Here is a 24,351-nt window from a genome sequence, read left to right as displayed (position 1 = left end):
AGACAGACTCTTCTCAGTGGAGCCCAGCGACAAGGCAAGAGGTAATGGGCACAAACTGAAATGCAGGAATTACATTTAAACATAAGAAAAAGCTTTTTTACTGTGAGGGTGGTCAAGCACTGGAACAGTTTGCCCAGGGAGGCTGGAGGAGTTAGAGCAGCTACTTACTCTAAAGTATAGTTTTAATAAATTTTTTGCCTAAAATAATCTTACTGATAAACTAAAGACACATCACTGTCAGCCCAGAAGTCCTCTGGTGTTCTCAATCTTCCTTACACTGCAAAGGGCTGGAAAACGCTGGTAACATACATCACCAGAGAGCCAACTCTCCTCCAGGGCCTCTTTGGCAAGCAGGAAGATGATGGAGAGAGTTTGAGACTCAAGGGGCATACCAAACATCTACATTAAGGTCCCTCAAACTGGAAAATTTTGCCTGTATATGTGTATTTGGCTGATGCTCTTTGACACTAATGTGCCTGTGTACAGTTCTGGCTCCTCAAGGCATCTGGCACCAGCAGTTGAATTGCCTTTTTCTTCAGTTTTAGGCAAATTACTTAGGCAAATAACTTGTCTCATTCAAAAACCACTTTAAAATTGTAAAAGCCTGAAAAGAGAACTGCTTAGACTGGTATTCTCACTTCTAGCAACTTGCTGGGGTTGCTTTACCTTAACCATATTGCCAAAGTTAGGTGTATGTTTACTCTCAAAATGACTGATGGCTAGAAGTTGTGGGAGGCCCAGACTCTCCAGAACATTTTCTCTTCCTATCTGAAAATTTCTAGGATCACCTTGAGCTGTTGCTGAACCACTTCTGGTTCAGACAGTGAAGCCCACACCTCTATTTTTTCCGTTGATAGCCTGAGACGAGCCCAAACACATCAGTTTGCTCCTGACATCGCTGGGCAGTGGCCATGTGCTCTGGGACTGACAGAACAGCCTCAGCCCTGCCAGGTGGGACCAGCACACAGTGGTGAGGTCCCCTGTGAAAGCCGCGATGCACGAGAGACTCTGAAAAATCTAGTTTTAAGCCACAGGGAAGGTCCGATAATGCTGGATGAAGACATTGTGTTCAGCTGGGGTAGGGATTCACAGCCGGTGAAAGCTGAGAGTCTTTCATACTGAATTATCAAGTATTCACTGTATTTAAAAATAGATTTTTCCATGTGCTTCTCCGGCTGCTTCTGTGTGTCTCAGCCAAGCCTATGAACACAAACTGACCATGTAAATTAGTGAAAATACAGCAGCACCTGGTGCAAGGCGGGCTGCAGAGAAAGGCTGCGTCCACCGCTGGCAGAAGTTCATTTCAATGTCTCAGTTTTCTTGCAAAAAATTTGCAATCCCTGGAAATGCTGGAAGGAGAGTGGGTCAGTCCCAGCCAAGAGCAAACAAGAGGTGATTTTTATCATCGCGCTGCAGTGGGGATTTCTTGACCGGGAGGATGAGTGGCACCAGCTGCAGCGGGGCTGACGGCAAACCCAGACGGACAGTATGGATGACAGAGGGCAATGGATCATTTACCAGCAATCTTCAAGTAACACACGCGCCTAACAAGTCGTGCTACTGCAATGTTTGCTCTCTGTCCTTAAAGCCCAGGCCCGAGTCCCAGCTCGGGCTGCCACGGCCAGCACCGCCCCGCCTAACCGTACCAGAGACCAGCCTTGGGTAGCTCTGCGACCCGGCGCCGCCGCCCGCTCCTTGCAGGCTCCTGGAGGGGAAGGAGGCCTGTGTCATCTAGCTGCCTCCCTGCAGAAGGCTGTATTTTGTAGAAGATACTGATTCTCTGAAGCCGTTAAAATAACAGATGGGGAATGCCTCGGAGGAGTTTAGTTACTGATTTCACAAACCCAGGGACTCCGGGCTCTTCAAGCTGGCTCAAGATTTTTTAGCAGGCGACGACACCATCACAGCAACCCAGACACACTCGCGCCTTGTCCTGCCGAGGCTGAGCGTGGCCGTGCCGCGGCGCCTGGCGCGCCGCTGCGGGCCCCGGGGGACTGCCGCCCCAGGCAAGGCTCGCAGCAGCCTGCAGCTGACCCGGGCTCGTCCCTCCAGGCACCGCTCCAAGCATAGCTTGGCCAAAAATAGGACCCTGGGAATCCCTGCCCAAAATTTAGCTTCAGAAAATGCAATTATTTACAACGACCCAGTGGGACAGAGGTTCTCTTTGAAGTCCACGTCCACAGGCACCGATGGTATAAGTCACTCTGGACAGAAAGGAGACCTGAACAGATCATTCATGTGGCTACGCATCTGTCAACCCGCAGGATTTCCACTCCACATCAATTTTTTTAAAAGTATAAATAAAAATGCAGGTGGGGGGAACAAGCAAACCACCAGATTCACATGGCACACTGCACCGTGGTGGTCAGCAGCTCTCTCAGTGAACAGCAGTCAGGCCAGGAGAGGTATAAGGAATGCTACAAAAAATGGCTTTACATGTTCTTTATTGAAGTGAAACGCGCAAGTGAAAGCAGAGGTTTCACATTCCTTTCTGCTAAGCAAGTTTGTGCCTCTTATGCTGGTTAATACAAGCGGTTACATTGCACACTGCAGTTTTATACCCTCGAGAACCTAAGACCGACGCCAAACAAGCCGGCGTGGCGGGCAGGGGGTTACAGCATTCACAGTAACTACCGGAGGACACGGCCACATCGAGCGGTTCCTAAGGATCTTGCATTTTACATTTTACAGCTGGATCACTGCAGAATAAAATAATTACACCATCATAGACCCATCTCAAACATTAGCACGGGCAACAGACATGACAGAGTAAAAAAATATCGACGACATCTTCAGCTGACCGAAAGCTAATCACAGCGGTGTGCTGCGGGTGTTACTTATGTCTGAGGAGACACGCACTTAAATAACCTCCCAGAGTTTCTGATTGTCTTTTACTCCTGATAAGACTTCACAAGGAGCCACATGAGCAATACAGTAATCAGGACAATCATGAAGTTGAGGAAAAGTTCTTGTGTGGATCGCTCCATTTTTCGGGGGTAGCCAGGGGAGAGCAGAGGTCAACAGGCAGAGCAAAGGGAAAACTTCAGTGACTTGCCTGGGAGTGTCCTTGAGCTCAACCTTCAGGTCACGGGCTCTCTTAAGGAAAAAGAAAAATATGTGAAGAACAGATGTATGAAGGTGGTAGGTTCAGCAGAGCTATTTATATTGGTGTAAATAAATGTTATTTCAGTGGCTAGAAGTTAGTAAGCACTGGGGACACTAAAAAGTAAAGGCTATCTCTGGCAGCTTATCACCTTCTTTGATTTCCAGCGTTTGACAAGGAACGTTCTCAGTGTCGCCCCAAAATACACCACGTAGGGGTGAGCAGTCCATAGAAATTAGCACTGCTTTGTACAAGTATTTTCACATAAATAATGTCCAAGTTCCCTTTAGTACCTTCAACAGATACACATTGTAACTATACTTACTGTTTAGAGTTCTTTAAATTCCTATATTTGTTTGCATATTTTCATTTTTAAAGAAACTAGGTCCAAGTTATTCTTTTATAAAGAATGACTAACAAATCTGAATTATTTATGTTACCACTAAAAGTAAAAGGAGAACCTAAGGTTAGACATTTCTATTTCTGAAAAACTTCATAAATTTTATAAGTTAATCGTACAGATGAAATAGAAATTTCTCAAACTCCTCCTGACTTTCGTGCACTTTCAAGCTGCTACAGATCTCTTTACTTCAGAAACCCCATTCAAGTTGTATTTGAAAACTTTCTGTCGGTTATTGGTTTTACTTATTTTGTCACAGCAAGTTTTGAATTTTATATGGCTTTGGAGTTCATGTAGAAGAAATGAGAGTACTTTATCATGGATATCATGCACTAATTCATCTGTACGTCTCTTAAATAAAATAAAAACCTCTAAACCAATGAAGCGTAAACTCTAGACAAATAATTTCAGCCACACAACTAAAATCTCAGCAGAGAAGCCAGATTAGGCTGTAACTTCTGTGGTGCAAACAAGAGAAGCTGTGGGACCGTAACAGCATGAAGACAGAGAGTTTAAATAGAAACTGCTTTAGTTTGCAGATTAAATATTAAAAGTCCAGTGCATGCAGTTAACAAATTCCTACATTCTCAAGTTGTTTTGCCAGCCTCCTATGTCCTTGGACAAGAGAAAATCTGACCTAATAAGTAAGCCAAGTTTTTTTACCTTGAGGAGGTAAGTGGAGCCCAGTGGTTCTGCCTCGAGACCTTGGGTCACTGCAGATATTATTTCCCTCCAAGCTTCTGCCTATCTCCCACTCGGTCTGGATGCCCCGTCCCTGTGTGGGAACTAAAGTAGGCTGAGGGAGGAGAGCAACAAGTGCATTGGCAAGCCAGGTGCTGACATCACCCCCAAAATATTTTAAAAGGGCTAAGCTGGGCTGCAGGATTTGGTTAAGGTTGTTTACGCAGTGGGCTCTGTGGGCTGATTTGCTTGTTTTAGTTCTTCTGACACGGTGCTGTGCTAAGAGCAGAGCTGTGTGCAGCCCTTGGGACTCAGCGGGATTTTACAGAGAATTTCTTTTGGCCCATTGGTGTCTTCACGCCCAATGTGGGGATCAGAAAAGGAAAGAGCGAGCCACTTGCAGAAAACTCTGTGCAGATTTCAGAATCTCTCAAGATCATTTCCAGTGTATGGAGCCCTGTCTACATAGTTTACCTATATACCTATAGTCCCCTCAGCTTCTCAAATTCATATGCATTTAAAATAAAGAGAATAGGAACAAAATATTCTTTTACTATTTAACTACAGGCTCCTGAAATCCAGGAATATTTACTGGATAGAAAAGTTTGGCACTAGGACATCTGAAAAGCACAACCCATTGCTTTAAAGAGCCACTGACTCACCTGTGTGCTCTTCCCTCATCGATTTTCTATGCTGATGTTAATGCCCTGTCTGCCTGAGCATACAGAGAAGTATTTCTGCCACCCCGCAGTGTTTCTTCCCAGAAAGCACACTGCTCCGTGGCCCAGATAGCTGTAATCCCCACATCACCTCAGCCTTGCCAAGGCACTGCTAGAACTTGTTCACTTCATATAAGTGAACAGAAAGAAATGGCTATTTGCTTCCTTTAAATTGATACAGCTGAAAAAGAGCCTCCGCAGAGCAGGCTGGACTGAATCGGGAGCAGACCCGTCCAGCCTCGCGCTGCCATGTGTTTCCCCCCGCCCAGAGCCTTTGCTTCAGATGAATGATAAAAGTATTTCCACTGAAGTCAGAGGGGTCACTTCTGCAACACGGTGCTGACAGATGAACATGAGGATCCTGATCAGGTTTAAGTGTGCAAAGCTATCCACAATGCTGGCCTTATTCTCACTGCCAAACACCTCATGATATATAGTATGCAGATTATTTACTGATTTTGGTGCCTTTTGTATATTTGTATTCAGGCATGCTGGGAGGTGGTGTGGCTCAGAGTATCCAAGCTTTCCCCCTCCATCAGCTCCCAGGTTTCACCCTTTGCACCAGAGCCGGCACTCATGTCACGGTGCGATGCCCCCCGTGAGGGAGGCCAGTTGGCTGGAAACCAACCCAATGAAAAACACAACAAAACAAATAGCTGTGGGTAACCAGGGGGGTGGAAGGGAGGGTTGCTTGGGTTTTGCTGGATGATCTCCCCAAATAGCCTCCCCCATGCAGTCACTGGAGGTAGGAGGGGGACCAGAACCATAGAAATCTTCCCTTTCATTGGCCTGACTGCCTTGTCACTGCCCTCCTAGACACCCAGGCAGCACATTCACAAAAGCCAACATGCTGTGTGGGAGTCCTCTGCTAAAATATACAGATGAAAGAGCAAAGGCTTGAGCCATGCCTCAATCAGGAGTTAGGTGCCTAAGTAGGTTTGCAGCGTCCTATTGCAATCCATGCGCTTCTGGGCTGAGCCACTAAAGCCCATCTTCTCAAGGAAAATTTGGGCAAACCTGTTCCATACTTACAGGGGATTTGGGAAATCCAGATTCAAAACGCTTCCCTTCTGCCCGAGGGAAGTAGGCTGTATGTCTGCCATGAAAATGCTCTAGGCTACTCCGTTCCCCAGCATGTTCTGAAGCAGAAATACCTGGATTTCTCATGCAATGGCTAATCTGCTTCACCTTGAATCACATAAATATCTACCAGGAAAAGGGTGAAACATCTGAGTGCCATCGATCCTAATAATTAAATGTTGCACATCAGTGTCCAAATGTTCCCCTTGGGCTATGCATCTTGCAGATCTTGGGGTTTGTTTTACTCTCTGCCAACAGCAAACTCAAAACATGTCTTTCTTTAACTGGAACCCCTCAGCTTTGGCCCCCAGGCCACTACAGGGAGCCCCTTCCTGCTCTGTCCCAGGTCACCTCCTTCATCTTGTATTTCATCCATGATAGCTGGAAAACCTGTCTTCTTCAAAGTAGGGAAAATAGCACCATAAATGTCATTAATCAGCACACAAATGCCCTAACTCCTGCATACCCTTCCTTTATCTTTACAGGCACAGATGTCCTACAGGAGACCATGGAAGAGCAGATAGGATCACAAGAATTCATTAGTGGACCGGAACAAAAGTTCACCCTAACCCAACGTACGGGCTGGTAGGGGAATCCAGAAAAAGGATATATAGAAACAGAGAAAACGTAATATGATCTTTGCCGGGCTATCTTCAAATTTCTGAGATTCAGCCTATTGGGATTGCTAGAGTGGGACTACAAACAGGGTTGGATTTATGGCTTCCTCTTGCTTGTACTGTCAGGGTGTCCCTTCAATACAAGGGTCTGTTCCTGCAGCTCTGATAGCTCATTTCATTAATAGTTCTAGACCAGGCAACTTGTTTATAGTTCCGCTTCTCTACACAACATTCTGCATACTTTCAGCATTACAAAAATAAAATAGCAAATTCAAATATTCCATACAGCAGAGGAAATAACTTTCCTCAACCTGTCAGCAGTTTGAAGGCAACTCATTTGCTAGAACTGAGACCAGCTCACTAAGAAACACTTTTTGATTTGACAAAGCTAGACCCTAGAAACTTTAGAAGAGGCAAACTATATTACATTTACTTTTGATGTCACCTGACACAATATCTATATGTACACACACACAAAGTCTTGTGGAAAAAAAATGGACTTAACACTGAACAGAGGGAACCAATAAACATGCCTGAGCTGTGGAATGTGCCTGGACATAAATTCAACCAGTGTCTGAACATCTGACTTCAATATGCCATAGATTAGAGTCTGCAGTTGCCAGAAGCTGAAACTTCGGGCCTCAACAAACCATACTCCTGCTGTTTACGAATGAAGAGCCCAAAGTCTTTAAAGGCCATATCTTTAAAAGGATGGTTTATTTAACAAAGTGATTTAATACTGATTAGGAAAGTAGAAAGAAAAGAAAGAGGAGAATGAACTAAGTGGTTTTACTTTACATGCTAACCTAGAGGTTTAGATACCATGCTGAGTATTTTTCTTGTTGACATTTTTATTTTTTCTTCTTTTTTCTGACAGATCTGGATGTTCTCAGCTTTCACGTCCCGTGCCAAAGCTCCCTCTTCATGCCTCGCATTCTCAAACTTAAGGTTCTAGTCTATATTTAAAGTTGCTCTGACTATCTCAAGCTCTTCCCAGCCTACTAATCAAGTAGCACATAATCTTTCAAAGGCATTCTTACATAATTAGAGCAAATTATGTTCATTTTGCTCTCTTTTGCAAGGAAAACCATGCACTTAATACATGCAAGCCATCCGCCTATTGTAGATATTCTGCTGTAGGGTCAGCTTCTCTAAACTCCACAGATTAAACTGACTATCTCCAAAGGGAGTTTTGAGGGGCTAGGAAGGCTGGAGTAGGCCAAATGGCAGAGGTCTCTATTTTTAGCAGATGAACCTACCTGAGTTCCCAAGAACAGGATTCACACTAGCCATGGGGTGAGTAGGCCGTTGCTTGAGTTAGCTGATAGAGGATGCTATGGGTCAAAGCAAGTCCTAAATGCTGTCGTCATTTGAGAGCCAGGTACCTTTCCTGGGGCTGCAGAGAGACAGCACAGCCTAGTTAGACACAGGTGGTTTTATCCTTCTCTCTGAGTTAAGCCTTTTAGCCTTTTATTTGGAAAGTTAAATGGGTTGGCACTGTTGAGTTCCTTCCTCAATGCAAGGAATAGCACTCTTCATCCTCCAAAGGCAACAGTGCATGGTGTCCCTGCCCAGAGATTCCATGTGTCATTCCTATGTAAAACTGCCTATCCAGCAGATCAGGAGAGTCTGACAGACAGTTCATGTGACTATTACGTTAGCATCAGTATGTCCTTTGGGTCTTACTAAAGTATAAAACAAAACTGAAGGTCCCAAGATGGGCAGGGACATCAGATCAGCAGAAGCAAAGGACAAATCATTAGATATTCAGAGTACCCAGTGACAAAAGTAGTTAGTAACTACATTTGCATGCATCTCACTGTCTACAGCAAACTAGATGCTTTGAACAAATCCTCAGATGCCACCAACATCGTTTCTTCAAACCACAGCACACTATACCTCCATTTCCACTGTGATAGACACACATGGGGTGTGAAGACCTGGATTCAGTTCTGTTCTTCCTCGGGGCAGATGGGAGAAGGACTGTACAGCAATGGAGGCACAAGGTAGAGAGCTAACTGCTTGCCACTGCTGGTCTTTCAGGTCTTAGGGAAATTCAGTGATAAAAAATGTAAGCACCTATGGACAGTGTCTCCAGGATGAGATGTCAGCACAGTGAGGATCTTAAAGGTTTATATTCTGGGTGTGAATAGCAGAAGTAGAACATCTTGCCCCATATTGTTGATGTTTTCTGCTCACCAATCTCACCCTTCTAGAAATTACTTCCAAATTTTAATGATCACAGCACTCTCTCTTACAGTCTTCCATTCACGTGTAGCTTTGCTTCATGCTGACTCGTTAGCAAGGCTGATCCTCAAAAGGAACACAGTAGGGAATGGGTGGCAGGCAGAAAATCATCGCTATTTTTCAGTGTCTGATGGATGGGATTAATCTTTTCCAATATCAGTATCACACTACAGTCAGTGGGGAGAAAGAGTCCTCCAACTGGCAATTTATTTGACATAAAATAGACATTTACAGTTCTCTGGAAGGTATTTAGCTTTTTTATCTCCACGGTTTTGCGAGATGAATATGACCAGAAAAGTCCAGGATAATAAGGAAAAATGTTTCAGAGAAGATTATAATAACCAAAGTATGGGCCAGAAGTCACATCAACATTTACAATTGTTGCCAGGTCATAGTCCCTTGTTCTCTGTCAGAGTTCATTTAATTTTAGACTTGTTCTTATCAAATTTTTATTAGGCTTATTTTATTGTTTTCATTTTTAGTTTTATCCATTTTAGACTTCTTTTCACAACAAGCCTAGAGTCAGAAGATACTCCTCTTATTTCTATACAACATTTTCAACTGGACAAAAGCTGCAGCACTATGATCCAAACTACAAACCCGCGTGGTAATGCAGTTAGACCAATAACAGATCACGTGCAGCCCTGAACACAATGGGGAAAGAAGACAGCTTGAAATTACTTCTAAGGCACCAAAAATGAGAGGTAAGACAAGAAGAATAAAGAAAGTGAGACCTCAATTTTAGTCTTTTATAGCTAGCTGTCTCTAAACTCCTTTAAATGTCAGGTCAAGAGTGAAGAAAACATCAGTTCACCTGCAACAGCAGTGACCCAGCCACCCCAGGGACAATCAAGACAGTGAACAGCATTTAGGAGATTAAATGTCAGAGGTGAAATAATGCAGAAATGCTGTAGAAAGTTAGCCAAAATGGATGCATTTCACATCTCATCTCGTATGTGCTCCCACTTGTTCTAAATGGAGCTGAATTCTGGGGCACAGCCTTCGTCTTTCACTGGGCTTTAAAGAAAGGCATTAAAAGGCAATTTCTCCCAGTGATGCTAAACATCAGACCTTGCAGTTAATGAGTTTCTCCTGGAAGATAACTAAAAGCTAGTAGGGGATTCAGGACTGTGCACTGGGATATGCTCTCATCACACTCCCTTGTCCAGTCAATATTGACGGAAGCTATGGACAGGCTTTTGAGCTTAACCGTCCGTAAAGCTAATTTCAGCAATCAGGGTCAAGGTCACAGAGATGCAGATTACTGTGGCCACACTCTTCCACACTGATAGAGCCTAAAATGCGCTGCTGTCTGGAGCTGCAGTTTGGGCATGATAAATCCCTGGGATTGCGGGCCCTTGCGCAGGCAACATCATCAGGGGCAGAGAAGTCATGACTTTTGCCACATCATTAAGTTCTTTTTTGTCATGGATGCCATTTCTGGGTTGTGTGCTTGAAACAGCAGACTTCTGCCCACAAATACAAGGTGCTGAGGGAACAGAGAAAAAATCTAGTCAGCATGTGTTCAAACAAAAAACAGTCAGAAAACTGGTAGAGAAATAAATGAGAAGGATTGATGGTAAATGCTGTAGTGGAAGAAGAACACATTCAAATTAGAAACACAATCAATCTATCTATCTTCTTTATTTAACTCATTTCTAAGCAAATTTCTACAGGTGGTGGAGAAAAGATTTTGATGCAGCAGGGTTAGAGACATGGGCAGAAAAATGCAGCTTTCTATACTCAAGCCTTGATGACCGGATGACTTCCACATGCCTGGCAGAGAGAAGAACTGGAAAGGGGTTAGAGCAATCTCAGATTGAGAAAATCAGCAGATCTTCCCAGTTGTACAGCATATCGTGTTCAGGTTAGGAGGTTTATAGCATAGCTAGTTGGAGGTATGACTGTGAAGACACCCTTAACATCAGCCCTTCCTGACCTGCTAACCTAATGTAGCCTGGAGTTTTACAAACATCCTTGGGGTCTGGTAGCAAAATCTTTCTAGAATTGGTCTTCATCAAAAGCTCTTTGAGGATGATGAACATCTGTTTATTCTTTTCAGTGGGCTTTGCATGAGATCTTTATACCAGTGTGCTTTCTCAAAATTAGTGCTCTTATGTGAAGACTGATTGATGCCCTGTAACTATCAATGTGTAGAAAGTCTCTAGCAAAGGATCCAGCCATCCTGGAACAGGAGTGGGCACAGAGCAACAAGGGAGGCTGTGAGCTTACAACCTGTTGGTTGCAGCCTGGTAACTGGTTGTATAAGCAAAGACATGGTGCTTATCTCTGCAAAAAAGGGGCAAGTTACTGTAAAGTTATTTCTGAGTAGGAGTTTGGCCATGAGCTGCTTCTGATGTCAGGCAGGTTCTCCCCTTACTCTACCCCAGAGTGAGGTGTCTGTGTGCCCACAGCCTGGCTTACTTCTCGTACATGAAAAGAAGTGAGTCTTTAATAAACTATGTCCTGGCACCATGTAGAAATACAATCTTTATCTCTGTGAACAACCATATCAGCACTACTGCTATGTGAAAAACTTTCAGCTCTAACTCATACAGCTGTTGTGTGAGTTCTTAAATCTCCGGAGTCATTTATAAGGCAGACTGAAAATACACCCTGCGAGGAAGGTTTGCCTTCAGTTACTAGGTAGCCACCAGCTGTTGTGCCAACACACCCTGGTACTTTCATCTGACAGTGTGTGGTTTTACAGTGCTATGGGCTGACAAACCTATTTTCTAAAAGCTCACAGCCCAGCTCTGCCACAACGCGCAAGCTGCACGGCTGCTCGCCTGGGTGGATGCCCTTATCCCAGGTGTGGTGTGCAGTCCCTCCTCCTCTGCAGGAGAAGATGCTTTGTATTTACCAGAGAACAACAAACACAGATGCCGTGGAGCAATTGCTGCATTTCAAGAAAGCAGCATTATTGCTCCTCAGGCAGATAATATCCTGCCCAAATCCTCATGACAAAGCTGTGGCTGCCACAGAGAAGTGTTAACGATTCCTGGCTGGCTATAAAGACCCGGTATGGGTATGCCCCAACAGAGAGCCCATCCCTGGAAACAAGGAAAGGAATCAGCGTCATTCTCTAGGGATACTCAGAGCAGCATGTGAACAGAACCAGCAAGCTGAAGCCATAGCCTGGAACATCTCTGTGGGAAAAAAGTAAAAACAGATAGGAAGAACCTGCCCTGCTTCTGGAACTATGAAGCTCAGAAGTGGATAGGAAGCACCATACTTCCAGCCACGAGCTACCAAAAGGAAGCATGGGGGTCTGCAAACTGGATGTGTGGGGGTGAGCTTTGGTGATCTCCCATAACTGATAGAGAGGGAACCACACTAAGCTGGGTATCTGTATTAGAACCAGGAATATTGTTGAATTTAAACAAAAAGAGGAGCTTATATCTACAAATGCTTCATAGCATGAGCCCTGGTATGAGTGTAGTTTAGCAGTCATCAGTTAGATACTGTTTTTTACAGTAGTTTGAGCTTCTGGATGCTGCAGACAAGAACCCTCAGTTACTCAGGCAATGCCTGGGACAGGAGGAAGCCAATAGGGCTGGAAGACCTAATGCTTTTGCAAGATTTAGATATGCTCTACAAATGTAAATGGGGGTAATGAATAGATAAACTGCCACTAAACAGTACCTAAAATATGTCTCTGCTGGCCCACCACACCCACAAAGACCCTCTGCAGAGAGATGTTAACACTCATATTTCTGTATTATTTACAAGGCCAATATTCATTAGCCCCACTCCAGCAAGAAAAGCCACAATCCTCATCTTAAAACATTTTATTCCATGAACAAAAACCAAGTGAGAGACAACCCTCAACACAAGCAGTATTGTTTTAATGGGTTTGAGGCAGTCGGAGGAGCTCTGGCATGATTAAGGTAGCATTTATAGTGTTTATTTTTCAAGTTGCCCACAAGCAACATTCCAATGATAGGCTGAGCTGTGTTTGCATAACAGTACCAAGTAGCCATAGCAACCCAAATAAGTCATTGATTCTTGAGAAAAGTATGAACTATAATAGCAAACATGATCTTATTTTAAGCAACCATGTTTTAATCAACTTTCCTTCCTATCCAGGTTTGTGTGGTGCTAGTCAGCCCATGAAGGATCTCATCTTTCTCTCATTGAATTCGAGAGGAATCAGATCCCTCTAGAAGCTATGCTAAGGCACATGGAGGGCAGGGAGGTGATAGGAGACAGACAGCATGGCTTCACCAAGGCAAATCCTGCCTCACCAACCTAGTCGTCTTCTATGATGGAGTGACTACAACAGTGGGCAAGGGAAGAGCTATGGATGTTGTCTATCTGGGCTTCTGTAAGGCCTTTGACATGGTCTGCCATAACATCCTTCTTTCTAAACTGAAGAGATACGGATTTGATGGGTGGACTGTCCAGTGGATGAGGAACTGATTGGATAGTTGCATCCAGAGGGTAGTATTCAATGGCTCAATGTCCAGATGGATATCGGTGACGAGTGGTGTCCCTGAGGGGTCCATATTGGGACCAGTACTCTTTAATGTCTTCATCAGTGATATAGAGAGTGGGACCAAGTGCACCTTCAGCAAGTTTGCAGACGACACCAAGCTGAGTGGTGCAGTTGACATGCCTGAGGGACAGGATGCCATCCAGAGGACACACTCAAGGCATGGACCTATGTGAAGCTCATGAGGTTCAACAAGGCCAAGGGCAGGGTCCTGCAGCTGGATGGGGGCAACTCCCAGTATCCACACAAGCTGGGGGATGAAGGGACTGACAGCAGCCCTGCCGAGAAGGACTTGGGGGTACTGGTGGGTGAAAAGCTGGACAGGAGCCGGCAATGTGCACTCGCAGCCCAGAAGGCCAACTGTATCCTGGGCTGCATCCAAAGAAGTGTGGCCAGCAGGTCAGGGGAGGTGATTCTGCCCCTCTACTCCACTCTGGGGAGACCCCACCTGGAGTCCTGTGTCCAGCTCTGGAGCCCTCAGCACGGGAAAGACATGGACCTGTTGGACCGGGTCCAGAGGAGGGCCACAAAAATGATCAGAGGGCTGGAACACCTCTCCTGTGAGGACAGGCTGAGAGAGTTGGGGTTGTTCAGCCTGGAGAAGAGAAGGCTCCGGAGAGACCTTATTGCAGCTTTCCAGCACTTAAAACGGGCTTCCAAGAAAGATGGGGACAGATTTTTTAGCAGGGCCTGTTGTGATAGGACAAGGGGTAATGGTTTTAAACTAAGAAAGAGTAGATTTAGACTAGATCTAAGGAAGAAATTTTTCACACTGAGGGTGGTGAAACCCTGGCACAGGTTGCCCAGAGAGGTGGTAGATGCCCCATCCCTGGAAACATTCCAGGTCAGGCTGGCTGGGGCTCTGAGCAACCTGATCTAGTTGCAGATGTCATTGCGGGGGCGTTGGACTAGATGACCTTTAAGGGTCCCTTTCAACCCAAAGATTCTATGAATCTTGCCACGGGTTTTAACCGGGGCAGGACTGAGCCATGGTGGCACTGCTTTGTGTTCGTTAGGACAAACAGAGCTAGTAAGGGCTGTAGTGACATGATGGGGAGGGAAGGCAGGAGCCAATCCCTACTCAGCACTGATTCACCCTTCATCTTTGAGGTGTTTATACACAGCCAAAGAGGGTCAAGAGGTCTCTAATGACTTTCTAATCACATCAGTCATTGACACTGGGTGAGTGGAATGAAATTTGAAATGAACCTTGGCTCAAGACAATGCAGAACAGGGTTTTGTAGCTAACTACTGAAAAGAAAATGTTATTCTTTCTCAGCACAGTGTACTATTATGGAATAAATGTGAAGAAGTCAGACATAGATACTCTCAACAATCCAGCAACCCCCTCCCTCTCCAGGACCCAGTCACTTGCTCCAGGCTACCAAATGCAGCTGAGCTTTAGGGACTGTCAGGATCTAACCCTGAAAAAAAAGTTTTGAACAGCCAGATTGTGGAACAGCCCAAACTAGCACCCTCAGTCTGGGCTCCCCCAGCGTTCTTTCCTTTTGCTTGGTCAAAATCCACATCCATTATAATTAGCCATTTGGAGGTTGCTCTCCCAATCTGTTTTGCTAGACATATGTGTGTCTGGGCTTTTTGCAAGGCAAGTGTTAAAAGGGGATAACTTTAACAGGACTACTGGCCAGGAACATATCAGGAGTAAAGTCTTTTAACACCAGATAGCTACAACGCTAAGGTTAAGCTTCCTTTTTTGTCTGTGACAAATATTCCTTGCCATCTTCTCATGTTAGTAATCACACTTTGTGCGTCACTGATGAACAGTTAAATCCACTTTTTGCTTTCTACAAAATCAATTAACACATCTCGGCATGAGCAGATGGAGGCTTCATTACCTGAGGGTATACAACTGCAGAGAGCAGCAAGTGAGCAGTCACAGATACCGACATTTATGCCTACAGACTTGAGTGTGATATCGCTAAGGGAAAACAACCAAGGACATCCACTCCCCGTTCAGCTATCATACCTTTCCTTGAGAGAATCATACCCTCTACTAACACATTATCATTCGTTCCCTTCTCTGAAGCAGGAAACTACTTGTTTTACCTTCCCGGGGCTTGATTAGACAACCACTGATATCAAACCTGGGCACGACCAAACCAGCTGTTAACATGACTTTCTCTGGATCCTGCCACGTACATAATCCTGCAGCAGTGAACAGCAGACCTGTCATCGCACAGTCAGTGTTTGCGGCAGCTGGAGCCAGGCACCCCACCCACTCTCCAGCCTTGGGTGCGCTGCTCGGTGCTAGCCATTTTGCAAGGTGCTAATGCTTGTAGATGACTTCCTTCAGAGTAAGGAACTTCACTCACCCTTGCTGTATACTGCCCACACCCAGAAAGTACTCTTGTGACCTTTTCAGAGCAGATCCCACGCTTATCTATCCAAGTCCAAGCTCCGCTCTGCAGACTCTGCCTGGCAGGATCTGTGCTTGGCAGGGTGCTGTGAGTGGCCCACTCCCATCAGACGCTGGCGTATGCAGGTTGCCCTCATCGGGCATCACACTTCCCATCGGTGGAGCAGATACTATGGGCAAAAGTGGCCACATGGCTAGTTTTTCTTGCATGCTGACCAAACAAGTGAAAGGAGGAAGGAGGGCTGTTGCATCCAGTTACTGTTGCAGTGTGTGCACAGCTCTCCCCAGGTGTGTAAGGAGAGCTGTGACTGGTGGCAGATAAGGCTGCCTATGTGGACAGATCACCAGTGGGGTGGTAGTTTCAGTCTCGGAGTGAGTGGACCTCCATGATGAGCCCACAGAAGAAATGAGCGCCATTGAAGATGGGCAGATGGAAGCACTGGCCTTTGTAGCTGGCCATTATCTGCTCCTGTCATCTCACCGTACAGCTGGCTGAGCTCAGACACCTGGCAGTGAACACCTAAATGGTGACCTCAATCAGCAGGAAAGGGATTTGCCTGTACTCTCTGGGAGGGGTGAATGCATAGGTGGTTACAAGATGCTCTGTTTGAAAGTGCTGTGTTGACAGCATTGGCTGAATGCACCTCTGACATCTGCCCCTCTAGGAAGTCTCTTCCAGTTCTGCTTGACTGGAAGAGGTGTTATCTGCCATCTTCCAGATCTCTGTAGATCACAGGAGATGCTTTCCAGATAGGAGTTCTGGCTAAACTAGCAGCAAGCGTGAATTCCTACTCATTGTAATTCTTCCCTGCAAGAGAGGGTCAGGGATGCAGGTCAGTACACTCTTTGGCTTGGCTTGACAATATTAACAAAATCAGTACTTTGCCCATAGGACCTAGCAACCATCTGACACCTAATAGACCACCCAGGCTGGATGACATGACATTGACCTCTGTCAACCCTTGGCTAACAAAAGTATCTCTTAATCCAACGGGAACAGTCAGGGAACCATGCTCTGAGTCTCTGCAGAGCTCCTGTGTGGCTCACTACACTCTTGGAGAGAAATGGCGATCTGTGCCAGGTCAGACAAGAAACTTGTTATCCCAGGAAACATTAGAGGGATGTTGCTTCATTATCTTGAGCTAAAGTTCAGTTTTTCCACCCCAACAGCCTGGCAGGCGTTGATGTTTGTTGATGATTACCTGGGCAATGAGGGCACATGAACCTTGCTAGCTCATGTTGTTTTCTATGTGCAGTCCTCCTTGTAATAAGAAATGATTGGTTCTGTGCCAATTATTTTCTGAGGTTTGCCAGCACGTGGCTTGGGTATGACCAGCCTGAGAGAAGGGGAGGTGCTGGGGAAATGTCAGCCAAGGAGCAATGAGAAGTGTGTGTGTATAAAGCGGGGGCAGGATGTGAAGGATACTCTGAGCCGAGCAGCTTGCTTGCTCCCCCGCTGCAGGCATGACTGTGCATGCCCTTGCCCGCCTACTCTCTCCCAAGGCATTTGACTTGGAAGAAGAAGAATATCTTGCCCTGGCAGTGCCCTGAGAGTGCATTAAACCTGGTTGCAAGAAAAAATGACCAAGCAGAGACCTATTCAAATTCGGGGAAACTGGTGACAGACAGTTCACAGTGCCTTAGAAAATGGTGTTGGGCCTAAGGTACTTACAAAGAGGTTAGTAGGACTCAGGGACCACCTCCAGCAAGAACAGGGGGAAACATGGCTGGAGGTAGATGCAGGGAACAGTGCTGTCTGCATCCAGCCACAAATATTTTTGAACAGGATTGACCTCACCGTCAGGGTGAGGTACACACTTTGTACCACTTGGTCAGCAGTGGTACCTAAAATGGGATTTACTGTTACATCTGGTCAGGGCTAGTTCTTCCAGCTGTACTGCACTAGCCAGGCAAAACAGAGCCAGTTTGGAAATGTCAGGGAAATGCATGTGATTTGGGGCAGAAAACTGCAAATAAAAACATGATTGTATAAATAATTGTTTTTTACCAAGTAATCTCAAAATCCCTACTTCAGCAGAAATTCAGACTATTATAGATTTTAAAAATTAGTAAGCAAGAGCACAAAAAGCTCACCCCAGTTTCAGCTTGCAGAGGCTGTTTCTAAAATTAGGGTTACCTGGGCTGGTTCCCCTCCCTTAGAACACTCCTCTGTTCTTCAGTCCATAAACACTCATCCCAGATCCAGGTTGTCTTAACTGTTCAAGCTATGAATTTCATAAACACCTTTGGCACTTCAGCAGACCCATGCCAGAAAAATAACTGTAATCTGAGTAAGAAATATTGCTGATCCCACCTACAGGCCTAACCTTGGATTTGGGTTGCAATCTACTGTATATCTTGTCCAAAAGGCATCACAGAAGCCATGCAGGAGGTGATGAGTTTTCTGACTGGCCTTCTGAGTGCACAACGGAGATGAAAATTGCAGCATCCCCAGCGCCCACCCTGAGGGTCTCCATGGTGTACCCGGTACCAACCAAGTCCTGTCCCCATGGAGGCAGGAGACTTCTCCTTCCAAAATCAAAAGTCTTTTTTCAAGACTCAGTGTCCACCTGCTCTGCACTCTGCCAGATTCACTGCTCTGTATTTTTTATTCCCTTTATGTTGTGTTTGATTCAGAAATTTCAGATTCACACCCCAGGTTAGCAGGTTGCACATGACACAGCAAGCAAAGGAAGAGTCATTGCATTATTTGATCCCAGTCCTACCAGGCTTACCATAAAACCAAAAGCATCTCCCGTAGGAGGCAAGCTCTTTGGCTGTGTGATGAGCTAAGCATTTTGGACCGATGTGACAGCCCAGCTGTTACACTGATTTCTTTGGCTGGAGGTCTTAATCCGATAGCATGGGTTGGCAACATCAACTCAGTTTTAGCATCATGTTTAGAACAAAGCACTGCTTCCCACACCTGACCTTTATCTCCCCACATGGGTCGGTGCAAATCCTTGTTTACTGGCTTGCTGAAACTTCAGCTAAGATCCAGTTTAAAAAAAAAAAAAAAGAGATGGGATTCATCTACCCATAAATTTGTCAGGCCTCTGTCTAAAGTCTCTGATGCTCCTTCTCTTCTCCACAAAGCCTTCTGGCACACAGGGAGGAGTGGAGGGCTCTGCTCCCCTCAAAACCCTGGAGATTTCCCCCCCGCCATGAGGATGGCCCCTGCCCCTGTACTCCCCAGCAGTCCCGAAGGTCCCATTTGTACTACAAAACAAAACACATCCAGGACACACGCTTGGCCGAGTCCCACGGGCGCAGGTGCCCATGCACGGCTCGGGGCAGCATGACACCAGGACCCTTCACCAGAGGCCGTTCGGATGCGGTTGCCCTGTTTCAAGAGGGAAGGGAGCTTAGCCGTCTGCGTGGCAGGCGGGCCATGCCTCCTGCTCTCGGAGCAGAGGGCTGCTCCGGCCCCTTTTACCTAGTAGCACAGCCACAGCCAGGCAGGGCTAACACCGTGCCAGGCCGGGTAGCCTCGGCGTAGCCTGACCTGCCCCCGCTCCTCTTCCCTGCCCAGCTCCCCAGGCCTCCTCCCCTGGTAGACCCTGCTGGACCTTTATTTGGGTGCTTTCAGGCTGAGATACAGAGCGAGGTGTTAAATTGTGCCCGGGGGAGCAGCAGCAGCTCTGCACGTTGGTGATGCAGGAGAGGAGCAGGGCTGGGGCGGCCGCAGTGGCACAGCGGGGAGCAGGACTCCCGGCAGAGGGGATCCGCGCTGCTCACGGTGTCGCGAAGGAACAGCTATTCCACTTACAGTCCATGAAAGATTTATGAAATGAACTTCTGGAACACGATAAGGACCGTTAGTAGGATGTCACCTTCTGGGATTAATGAAGCACTAGAAGAACCATAAGGTCACAGTCCTGCGGCAAAGAGCGGCTCTGGAGGAAAGCACACCGCTCTCTTCCGCTGCTTTGATTTGTGGTACACAGGCATGTGGTCAAGAAGCCCTTCGTGCCAGTGCTGTTCAGAGAGAGGATTAGCAATGACCACCTGCTCAGACCTGGGGAAGTAGGTGCCGAACCCGACCAGGTCTCACCGCTCACTCTATAGGACAGATGGAGGCTTGTCCTCGCTGGGGAAATCGTTAGGGACTTCAGCGCTCCTGACTTTTGTACATCTGTGCAGGCTACAAGAGCATTCCCTCTCCTAAGCTGGACTGTGGATTTGTCCATCCTCCCATGTTGATGGATGTTTAATATCCACTTCCCAGGGGAGGAAGAGAAAAGACTCATGGTGGGGGCAGCCTGAGCAGCACAAGATGGAGCATGTCACGGCTCTGGCATCCTCCCAGCCAGCGCTGCTGCAGCACGTGACAGGAAAGCAACACCACTGGGCTGAGCACGGAGAGAGGACCGTCGCGCCGACGCCAGCGCTCATGCTACCGACACACCGCCCCAGCAGGGGAAGGTGTCCAGTAATTCCAACGTCGTGGCAATGCCCTTCGGGAGCAGCGTGCAAGTGGGACCCTGGAGAATTGCCCAGTACCCGAGGAGCCTCTGCGATGATTTCATGGTGATGTAAAAGTCAAAACCTAGTTAGGTAAGTTCAGGCAGCCAAACTATGGGAATCTTGTGGCATTTGCCTGCTTGCAATGCAGATACACTAATCAATGCATATACAAGGAGGGAAATCATTCACAGCTCCTCTCCTGATTTCAAGTGTTTATAAAGGGTAGCATGTTACACAGGTGGAAATTTGTGGTAGGAGGCACACAGATTTTGCACCACGGGAATATCCTGGCTTCTGCCACAGAAAGTTGACGCAAGCAGTGATGACCCCTACTTTGTGAACCAAAAAGCCAATTCCCACCAGCCATTCAGCCTACCTAGTACATTACAACCTAAAACCCGCCTGGTGCCAGCAAGGCAGTAAGAGGAGGCAGGTCCATCTGCTTGCATGGCTTTCACCTGGCTATGGTACATCCCAGATTTCCTCATTCTGCATAATCCCAGCTACCAGAAAATGTCAGGAGTATTAAATTGGCTGCACTGGGGCTTGGATGCACCATTTTCCATCGGGAACATTCTCTCCAAACCTTTGGTAAAGACTTTTTTTTTAACACTTTTATTTTGCTAAAAACCGTTTCAGCTAAGAAAGCCCTGGAGAAAATCACCGACACCTTGAGTGAGATTTTAAAATGTCTCTTCTCCTATTTCCCTCTTGGTAGGACTGGGGAGGAATTATTCACAGTTTATTTCTCACTACATTTCATGAGAACTGTTCACTGAGGTGATGAACATTTACATAAATTCATCTGATCTGTAAATACTGTACCGTTTTTTATTTTTACTAGAATATATTAATGGGAAAATGTGAAAATTTCAGTACAGAAGCAGTTAATGTTTGCTGCAAATTGTAGCTGCAGTGTGCTCAGGAAGAAAAAGCACAGCTGGCAAAATAACCTCCCTCCAGGGTCTGATTTAAACCCCAGGAAAGCCAGAGAGATTCTTCCGTGCTTTTTAGTTCAAGCAATACTTTTTCCGACCATCTCTTGGACCTCTTATACTCTTGTAAAAATTAGATGGACCTGCAGGCCAAGACACCGCAAAAAATGGAAAGCATTTTTAGGTCTACTTATTTCATTTGGACAAAAAAATCTTTGAAATAGGGTGTTGGATGTTTTATTGTAAAGAGACAGAAAGAGGAAAGCTTGGGACAATTACTTCTACCCAAAAGAATTATTTTTTTTTTCCATTCAAAAGCCTGTTATTTATTTACTTTATATACAGCAAGTTCTTTTCTTTGAATTTCAAAGCTTCTGAGTGTCACTAAAGACCAAGCTGTATTTTTTCCATTTGATAAAGGGCATCCTGGAAAGCTGTTTGCTATAAATAGTTCATGGGCAATGAAACTGTTGCATTGGCTCTTCTTTATTCCTAGATAATTCCAGAGGAGTGGGGGAAAAAAAGATGAGAAAGACGTATACAGAAAACTGGCGTGATATTTTCTTTGCTCACCTGTCTGTATGACTAAGACTTAGGGGTATACAGCCAAAGCGCATCTTCAGCCTAACAAGGCCAATCTTTCTGAGATCCCCCAGCAGTCAGTGGAGAAAGAAGTCTAACACAGCCCCTTTGGAGACCCCCTCCACGGGGTCTCGGTCGGTGCAGGCCACCACGGACAGGGTGGTGGGCAGAGGGGTGGTGCTAGGGCAGAGGTCCGCTTGGTCCCAACCACCCCTCATTGGGAGGGCCTAACCTGCAGCTCCTCAGAAATGGGGATGGGGTTTCTCGAGTGCACCTCATCGGATCCGGTGCTTGCCCAAGCCCTTCGCAGGGGCACGAGGCTCCCTGCATGCCCGGCACTTTCAAGGAAGGAAGAGTCTTGCTGCAGTTCGGCTCTACACAGGGCTGGGAAAGATTTGGTGAAGTCTGCAGAGGCCAGAAAACCCAAGAAGAAATACCTGAGAGTGCTGAAGGGCTGGGGCAGCTTTTCCTTAATACAGTTTGAGTTCTCCACTTTCACAGGCCATCTGCTTCAGTCTCAGGTGGAGATGAATAGAAAATGGGCAGCGGTGTAGCATGCTTGTATGAGCATAAGACATTCACATTTCTGGCTGCCATAGTCCAAATAGATAGAAAAGTAGCTTTTCTTGCTGCTCTTGGAGATGGAGAAGAACCAGAAGGAATATTTTCATAACTGGACACCATTAAGGACGCCAAAATACCTCTCAGCTGCCTGTTATAAGCATTTTATTCCAATATAAAGTTGCTCCTTGAGCACAGAAAGACCACAGCCATGGAGTAAGATGCTCTCAGCAAGGAGGAAAGGAGGTCTAGATATGAAGCCTGTGACTTCATGCAGGATTCACCACTAACCCTTTTGTTGTGACTGAAACCCCTTTGTTGTGACTGAAATAAATTTGCTTTAAAATTGCAATCCAAAACCAGCAGGCATCAGTCTCACTTGTTAAAGTTATATGTTACAAAATACTTGTATTGTGCATACCCTTTCTGTACTGTAAATATCTTCTGTAACAATCTAATAGAGCTTTTTTAAAAAGTTTATTTCAAAAATTATTTTTTTAAAAAGAAACATATCATCTGCAAATTCCCTGCCCTTGCTCTAGGTAGCAACTTTAATTTCCCTATTGGTACTGTGGCTCTTTTATGATTGTGAATATGAGTCTTTTACCAGAGCTTTGGAGCTTGTCACAGGCTGTGGGTAGATAATCTGATGTTTTCAGAGTGGTAAAGGACAGTCACCAATAATTTATAGAGGGGTGAAAGCTAATCTTCAGAGACGCAGATTCCAGGGAGAGTTTGGCTTTTCAATCATTAGTCCTTGCTAGAGCCGCATCTAAAGTATTCTTTACCACTTGCAGTTATATATATTCACACCAGCCCTGTTCCAAGATAGGCTTGAGGCTTGGGAGGTTTCCCAGGCAGCAGTTGTGCGGTCTCAAACAACCGAGGTACAACGTACAGCCAGAGCCCACTGTTGACAACGTGGCCAGGGCAGCGTCGTGCCACCACTGCCATGGGGTCTGGGGCTTTGAAATTCTCTCCATAGCCACCCGTGGCATGTGCATCCATCGGTGCCACAGGACACCTGTCAGGTCTCGCTTCAAAATCTCATTAAGGACCGGCTGGGCATTATCTGATCCCAGAAGGACTTGTTTGGATCAACTATTTCTACCATGAGAATCCTGCAGTATAATGTTTCAGCTAAAGTTTGGTACCCTTACTCTTCCAGGCATGGAAAGCAAGAGAAAACATCAGGAAGGATTAGGAAGATTAGATGACTCTTCACTGAGAGAACTGGTTAAATAATCCACTGTCATGATCAGGTGAAGAAAGCCCTTGCCTGGCTACCAAGAGGCAATTCCAAAATGGACACAACTGATGAAATTGGACTAAACAACAAAAAATAACACCATAAGTGGTCTGGGCCTGAAAAAATATCTCTTCACATAGAAGCAAAAGTGCTTTAAGACACTTTAAAAGTGCCTTAATTATTCAATGGATGGAATGTGGATGTGCAACTTGCCAGGTGCTTGCAGCCAAGCAGACACTAAGGATTGCATTTAAATGCCTCACAGGAGGGCATTTTCCCTTGTGTGTCTTCTGAGGGCTGCACACCTATTTGAAGTTGGAGGAGCTGGGACAAGAGAAGGAAAGCTCACCAGTGCCAGTGGCTTTTAGATCCTAACCTCTTTTCTGCCTAATGGCAAAAAATAAATAGTAAAATAAATGTACAACTCTGAGGGGGTGGCCGTTCCCTGCATCCTGGCTGGGTGCCGAGCTGCCCAGAGGCGAGGAGCCACGCTGCAGCATCCCATCAAGTGTTTAAGTGCATTTTTAGCTGTACATGAGTCAGCTGTTGATTTCAGAATAGCTCTTCTCACTTAAGAGTTGAATGCACTTGAGGAGCTTTGCTGAATCAGGTCACCGGCAAATTGTCATGTGGACATGTTATATTCAAATAGTGACCTTCTGAATGAAAAGATGGACCTAATCTTATTCTAGCCATTTGAGATCTTGCCACTGACCAATAGAGGGGCTCTCTGTAGTCCAAGAAATGTCAGGGAAATGCAAATACAGCTAAAGTGTAACCAGTTTCAACATTTTAAAAGCTCTTTCCATTTCATTAGCCAGAAGCCACATGTATAGGC

At 45.8% G+C, this 24,351-nt stretch overlaps 1 protein-coding gene across 1 annotated transcript; it reads right to left on the bottom strand.

The window, feature by feature from the left end:
• Positions 1–2,891: 2,891 nt before the first annotated feature.
• SLN (sarcolipin) lies at positions 2,892–2,987 on the bottom strand (the record flags this gene model as incomplete). Its single annotated transcript, XM_082004286.1, has 1 exon — positions 2,892–2,987. One exon carries the CDS (start codon positions 2,985–2,987, stop codon positions 2,892–2,894), a length of 96 nt encoding a protein of 31 aa, XP_081860412.1.
• Between the last annotated feature and the right edge of the window lie 21,364 nt (positions 2,988–24,351).

This window comes from Phaethon aethereus (genome assembly GCF_964289735.1).
Source record: "Phaethon aethereus genome assembly, chromosome: 1".
In the NCBI taxonomy this organism is placed as follows: Eukaryota; Metazoa; Chordata; class Aves; order Phaethontiformes; family Phaethontidae; genus Phaethon; species Phaethon aethereus.
The sequence above is the reverse complement of the archived record's forward strand: the minus strand, read 5'-3'. Positions and strand labels throughout refer to the sequence as shown.